Here is an 8,112-nt window from a genome sequence, read left to right as displayed (position 1 = left end):
TATATATATCACACTTCTACATTTATATCTCAGAATTACTAGAAAAAAAATCCACATTTGTAAGACAGAACATCAGAATTGCGAGACTAAAGAATTGTGAACTAAAAAGTTGCAATTATCTTTTTATATTTTTATTTCATGGTGGAAATAAGCTTTCACTAAAAAGGTCGCATTACATAAAAGCAAAATGGCATTTCATATAGATAAGCATTCCTGTAATTAATACCTCTTCTTCAGAATGATGATCAAGCAAACTATTTAAATGATACTTCCCTCCTTGAACCTGAATGAGAGGCCGTCATTTATCCGTTTTTCCACACAGGAGTGTAGTGTTACGCTCCAGCTCAGACTAAAACCCAACTACGTGGCACTGACCTCCGGACTGATTATCCGCCAGGGGTTCAAAGAGGTCAAAAGTTGCCGTGGCCCCGTCCTGCATGGGCAGATATTTGCGCAGGCCGAACGGGTGCGGTGAACTGACCCGACCCAACTTTCCATAGAGGGCTGTCTGCAGATGACCGCTTTTACCCCATAGAAGAGGAGGAATGTACCTAGAATATGAAATAATCTCAGATTTATACAATGATACATGACTTGATGACATGATTTGCACTAAAAACTTGCTTCAAAAGCCGCTTTTCCACTGAAATTACCTGGAACAATTTGTCCCAGGAACCTTTTTCCCCCCAGACCTGTTGCTTTCTGCGTTTTCATCATGGTCTAAAGTACAAAGAAGATTTGGCAAATAGTCTGGTGACGTAGGTCTGAGCGCGTTTCTCAATACCAAGTACGCAAATTGTGGACTTCGTAATTTCGACTCGGGAGTGCGAACTCACGCGGACGGGACGATGCAAGTCCGGTAGTTCTGCAAACAGCAGCGTACTTGAAATCGGTCAGCTCGCCTTGGCTACTGCAATTTTCCTCAATGTATTTACAATAATACGAAATATGATATCAAACACCACTGCCTTTTTTCGTTTTCATTTAAACATATTAATAGCCGCAGAAATGCAGTTCAGGGAACGTACATACATTACAATGAAACAAAATATTATATCAAATAGTAGGCTATTGCCTCTTTTCATTTTCATTTTAACATATTAATAGATTCATTGAATAAAGACCAAAGATTACCTGTTAGATTTACCCAAAACAAATGACATCTTATGTTTAACCACTACAGAGTATGACCCCTTTAAACATATTAATAGCCACAAAAATGTAGTTCAGGGAATGTACATACATTACAGTGAAACAAAATATTATATCAAACAGCATTGCCTTTTTCTGTTTCATTTAAAATATTAATAGGCTCACAAAAATATGGTTCAAGCAATGCGTACACGCATTACAATAAAACGAAATATCAAACACCACTGCCTTGTCGTTTTCTTCAAAATATAAAACACAACCATCCTTTCGTTTTCATTTTAAAAATATAAAACATATTAATATGTGGTTTAGGTAATATGTGCATATATCAGTGTTGTATTACGATTAATAAATACATTTTTTATTAAACATAACTTTGTGCTCAGCCAAAACGATATGACCTGGAAGAAATAATAGATTCATGATTTACCCAAAACAAATTTTACCTCATGTTTAACCACTACCAGAGACATCAGAGTCAGCGGCAAATGTCAGAAGGACTAACCGAGGTGAAACTGCTCTCGGTGGATACATGAGCACTGAGCACCCGCTGATCGCGTGGAGCTCACGTCTCCGAAATCGGCGAAGCACATTTTCAAATAGGTGCTGTCTTTATAAATAAACCGCAGATTTGAGTTTTAAACAATTACATTCTCGCCTGAAATACTTTTAAAACTACATTTCGTGACACAATAACAGTAATATTTTAAAAAATTATGCGAATATATATATAATACAATGCTGCGTGAACTCAACCTATCAGAATGTTCAGCGCGCAAGTCCCACCCCCGAAAGTTCCGGACCTTTGGAAAAGTACTACCCCGCGAGCAGAGACTTTCTGAGGGGCAAATTTTTACCCGGAACTTTATTTAGATCCTGGTTCCTGTGGTGGAAACGGGGCTATAAAGACCCATTTGAAAAAGACCATATAGCTCTATTGATAATTGTTCAAAAACATACAAAGATGCAATAGATCGCATAGGGGCCATTGCTCACCTAGAGCTAAAAACTTTGATTTTGATCATTTTTAATTAAAAATTTACTCATGGGGCAACAATGACATCCCCATATTTTAAATGAACCATAACAGATATTACTAATAAATATACCAATCTCTGTGAAAAAATAAAGTAATGACAGTGCCATCTTTCTAAAGTTATTGACCCCTACTGTAGTTTGGCTCCAAATCTCCAATTGCCCTTTTGACCCCCCTCTATAAAACAGTGGATTACTCTGTAAATAATCATCCATGGCATGTAATATTTGGGCTTTAATCACTATTCATGTTTGTTTTCTTAAGAAAAAAAAATAAAAAATTAACAAAATCAAACATTTTAGCTGGGGAAGTTCCTGAAATGTGGTTGATTTGACACAGAATGACCCGTGGGTCATTTTGAAAAACAAAGGAAACTGCTGTCAATGCAATGCTTATGATTGTGTTTCTAGATTCATGTTTCATCAAAACAAAACATACGGAGTGTGCATATTTTTCTGATGATTATGAACGATAAGTGTAGCGGCCCATATTTTTTTGCAGTTCTTCAGGTTTGTTTCTAGATCTGGGCACTGGGACATGTCACATTACTGCTGACTCCATGCGACATCATCACACAGGTGCACGCTGCTGTTATGTAATAGTCCCACCCACCAATTAGGTTTTAACCAATTACACACTGACCCTTCACTAAGCTCGTAGGTTGCTTGGTCTGACAGTCTTACAGGAATGAATCACATAAATGTGTGAAGCATGATTTTTGTTTAAATGTGCTCGAAGTGGTAATAAATACTACACGTGTGTGTGTGTGTGTGTGTATATATACACACACACACACACACACGTGTATGTATATATATATATATATATATATATATATATATATATATATATATATATATATATATATATATATATATATATATATATATATACATACACGTGTGTGTGTGTGTGTGTGTATATATACACACACACACACACACACGTGTATGTATATATATATATATATATATATAGTTCCTGTGATGAAAATGGCAGAATATTATTAAAAAAAAAATTGTATCACAGTTCCCTTAAAAAAAAATATTAAGCAGCACAACTGTTTTCAACATTAGTAATAATAAGAAATATTTAATAGCAGAAAATATATAATATATATAGCAGAAAACCAGCATATTAGCAAGATTTCTGAAGGATCATGTGACACTGAAGACTGGAGTAATGATGCTGAAAATTCAGGAATGCATTACAGGAATAAATACAATTTTAAAATATATTCAAACAGAAAACAATTGTTTTAAATTTTAAATAATATTTCACAATATCACCTTTATGAATGTATTCATTTATATGATCAAATAAATGCAGCCTTGGTGAGCATAAAATACTTATTTCAAAATCATTACAAAATCGTACCGACTCAAACAGTTATGCCAATACAATTCATTTACAATTAAAAAGGACAAAAAATAACATGCATCCTCTTTAGGTAACTTGAATAACTATTACAAATGCCTCAGAAACAACATTTTATTTTGGATAATTTCTGTAAAATTCACACTATGGATGTTCATTCAAGAATAAAAACAGAAAAAATCTAAACAGAAAATGCTTCTTTTAATCTGTGAATTTTTTAGTTACAACGCATCACGTTAAGCAGATTTTCGCAAATCACATAGTAGTTTTGGGCGATATGCTCAATTTTCATATCGTCCTATCGTCAGCCTGTGAGATCGCCGATACACGATATTATCATGCTAATTTATTTAATTATTTAATTACTTAGTTTCATTGCCGGAAAGTGAACCAACTCCAGCATAAGGCTAAAAACAGCCTTTTTAATGTGACTGAATTTGTATTTAACATGATAACAATTCAATAGAAATATTGTAAGTTACTAATTATAATGCTTATATTTCCCGTTATTCAAAAAGCAGCTACAGAAAACGAGCAAAGAACATTTACATTACCAAAGAACATCACAAGCTCAGTCTAGCGCGAGTTTATGCACTTTAAAATACACTCCCGTTAAAATCAGTGAAGCTATCTACACTGTATGATGAATAAATCTCTTATACTTACATCGCACGTACATCTGCACTTTGTTGTTTATGATGAAAGAATTCGCGAGTCAGAATTCAGTCAGTCAGCACGCACTGAACAACAAAACTCCGGTGTTTCAGCGATGACTCATCTGAACGCCTCTGATTGGTTATTGCATTAATAAGTATAACAATCGTGTGTGATTGGTTATAACACGCGACACTGTTAAAATGCGGAAAAATAAATATAATGGAACAAATAAGCCCTAATATTAATTAGATAGTATTACTAACCTGATAATAATAATAATAATAATAATTATAATAATAATCGTCTTGCTATCGTCAGTGGCATCAGCCACAGGCGATATCTCTGACTATCGTCGATACACGATACTGTCGTCTCGTCTATCGGCACAACCCCATCACATAGTGACATCAAAAACTCTTTACCTACTTGGTTTCCACTGTTTTAAGTATAACATTCTACAAAATCACTATTTGAAGATGCAACTTTCTAGAATTGCGCCGTTTCATTTGTACCTTTCTGAAATATCACCCTCTGAGACACCTTTACAGAGTATCACTATTTTGTGAGGTAAAATTCTAGAATATTACTGTTTGAAGATGCAACTCTGTTTTGACTAGTGCTGTCAAACGATTTATCGCGATTAATCGCATTCAAAATAAAAGTTTGTTTACATAATGTGTGTACTGTGTATATTTATTATGTATATATAAATACACACACATACATGTATATATTTAAGAAAAATATGTTATGTTTATATATTAAATATATTTATAAATTATATGCATTATATACATATATGCATGTAAATACATGTAAATATTTTCAAAATATATACATGCATGTGTGTGTATTTATATATACATATATATAATAAATATACACAGTACGCACACATATATTATGTAAACTTTTATTTTGGATGCGATTAATCGTTTGACAGCACTAGTTTTGACACAGAATTCACTGTCCATTTTGAGATGTAACATTCCATGAAAAAATTTTTCACTGACAATAACCTCATTCACTTGGCCCAACTTTGCTCTGCTAACTAAAGACATCCAGACCACTTAAACAACGTTTGTTTGCAAAAAGTGAGCCTAAAAACAGCAGTAAACAAAATCCACTGAACGCCTTCTTTCCCTTCTCACTGTCACTGTGATCTATTCCACACCTCCTTGGGTATTACATAACATACTCTCACGATATAGCCTCAAGCGTAGCAACATCACCAGTGACTATTACATGTTATTATCCTTAAAATATCGGTTATGAGATGCAAGGAATGAAAGCCGGCCTGGTTTAATCTGCTCACAATGACACGGTCAAATAAGAAGACAAGAGGATCAGCACAAAGAGCTTTACCATAAAAAAAACATGTCGTTTGAGGTGAGCTGAGTTCAGAAAACCCTAGAGCAGATAAATTAAGCAACACAAACATCAACACAATGCAAACTCGCTTTAAATAACCAGGTGCATCTCTGGAATGTTGACAAACGAGGCTTAAGCGTTACTTAACGAACAACAGAACTGACTGGAAACAGGCTTTTTTTGTTCCCTGTACTGCATCTTTAGCCATTCCTCTCTTTGTTGACTGAGCTGCAGTTATCCGCAAGCATAAAAGATAAAAAAACAAGGAAGCATGTAGCGGCAGAGCCGCGTTGGCGTGACACGCCTAATAATGCTCCAAAGTCCAGACCCACAATGCAACATCACAGGCATGAGTGACTATTATCAATGCTTGACAAAATAACCTTTAGATCGTCAAACTCTGAACACTCCAAAGCGCTTGTTTTCTTAAAAGGCGTTTTGCTGGAAAATCCTCCAGCAGAACAAACATGGGGAAAGTTAATTGTGCCACCGAGGAGATAAGGATGTACAGACAATGGGCTGTGTTTGTCGATTGATCTCTTGGCCCCTAGTGTAGTAGATGTACTGGAAAATAATGATTACATAACCAGCAGGGAGTCACTTTGGATTACAAAAGAAACACCCACCCGCACTGTGCAACAGACATATGCAATGCAAAACTGCCTCTAGAAGACATGTTTCTCATTTTAATTGCAGATCGTGATCTAATACAACAAAATGAACGTTAACCATCATGTGAAATTGAAACCAAGAATAACAAAGGCTCGATAAATTAGCCAGTCAAGTGTATTACACACTTAACAATGGCAGTACAGGTATATAAACATTTCTGCAGATGTTATTAAAAAGGCATGCTTTGTCTCAATGCAAACAGTATAATAACCATATGTCGTTACAGCTAGCAATAAACTCCTGAAGCATCACCTCACTGTTTTCATAAACTGTTGTCGTGCAATTTGAGCATGGAAATGACTACATTTCATGAAAGAAATTTGTATATTAAACACCTTCCAAGAATGTTTCAAAAAGCATTCAACAACAGCATTCAAAATACCACTGATGAACAGATTGGCATGTGTTTTATAGCACATTGCAGGAAACAGACTGTATGGTTATTTTCATCTATAAAATTACCTTATCGTGTTTTTAAAGTTTAAACTTTGTGTTTGAAAGCAATGGTAAACACTGTGCTGTGGTAATGGCACTTTACCAGAAAGTGTGAATTCTGACACTTTCAAACTTCATTTAGAAGTGTCTAAAATGTAGCTGAACAACAACTGAACTCATGCAGAATTGCTCATTTTGTAAGAGGAACAATGTCATCTTCTCTTTTCCCTACTTTGCATTATAGTTTAGATGGCTGCACCTGTACATTTCGTGTTTTTGAGGACTGACCTTTATAAAAAAAAAAAAAGTACTGAGGTACAGTGCAGTGTTGTTATTGTTAACTAAAACTGTACATTTTTTTCACTAATAGAAAAGCTGAAATAAAGTAAAATATAAATATTAGATTAAACTTACTTAAAAAAGCATAAAAATAAGAAATGATACAAATAAAGATACACAGATAAGTATTAAAAATAATAAAAATGAGATAAGAAATAGAAAGTGTTAATGACAAAAATACAAAAAAAATACTAAAAACTAGGGCCGAAAAATATGTGATACCTTGTTAAAAAATGCAATATTCGAAATGCGATACGATATTGCTTAAAGTGTGAAAAATCTATTTAAATTATATTTTAAAATATTTAAAAATGAAAATTATGTAACCAATTTGTTTCACATTATTTCTTGGAAAAGAAAGAATCGCTACAACTTCTGAAAGTGATCAGCAGTGTTTTAGCATTACATAAAAAGTAATGTCACAAATCAGAAAATGTCATTTTAACGACGTTTATCAGTGTGAACATACAAAAAAAATTAATGACACTAATTTTATATCATTGTAACTTTGTTTTCCACACACTTTAAGTACATCTTCATATACCACAGCAAAAACTATAGTCTGAGAAAGTTCAAACATGATTAAAGGCAAGTGAACAGTGCTTGAAAAAAAAGCATAGATAATATAAACAATAGTATTCAGGTACAGAAATTTAATAATTAAGTGTAAAATAACACTGCATAGTGTTCACTGTATGAATTAAATTTAGATTAATCTTTGTTATAGCTGTTTTGTTGTTTGATTAACATTAGTGACATATTCAGCAGCACGTATTTATAGGCTGCTGTCCCTTTAAAACTGACTGCACGGATCCCGTATAATTATACACATCCGATTTCTTTCTCACCTGTTTACATTAATTTAAAACATAACCGACTGCGTTTACGAGAATGATCGTCAAGACGGGTACTATTGACATAATTCTGTGTGTATGTGTCTGTTCAAACATGAGGAGGAGATGCGAAAGACGAATCAACTCGGTGTTCGCGCGCCAACTGAAACGCGTCTCTCTGTGTGTGCGCTTTTGATTTAAGTAGCCTACTATTAAAATTATTCAGATATCGCAAACCCT

General features: G+C 34.1%; 1 protein-coding gene across 2 annotated transcripts in view; it reads right to left on the bottom strand.

Annotated features, from left to right (window-relative positions):
* The window catches only part of LOC107685211 (abhydrolase domain-containing protein 2-A), a 29,905-nt gene that overhangs the window by 9,010 nt on the left and 12,783 nt on the right, over positions 1–8,112 (bottom strand). For both annotated transcript variants that reach the window (XM_016481725.1, XM_016481724.1), the window contains exon 4: positions 376–551. In XM_016481725.1, coding sequence (XP_016337211.1) covers positions 376–551 — 176 coding nt within the window. The remainder of the gene's footprint in view (positions 1–375; positions 552–8,112) is intronic.

Source organism: Sinocyclocheilus anshuiensis, unplaced genomic scaffold (assembly GCF_001515605.1).
Source record: "Sinocyclocheilus anshuiensis isolate Anshui unplaced genomic scaffold, SAMN03320099.WGS_v1.1 scaffold333, whole genome shotgun sequence".
NCBI classification, from domain to species: Eukaryota; Metazoa; Chordata; class Actinopteri; order Cypriniformes; family Cyprinidae; genus Sinocyclocheilus; species Sinocyclocheilus anshuiensis.
Note: the sequence above shows the minus strand (reverse complement) of the source record. Positions and strands in the feature narration are given on the sequence as shown.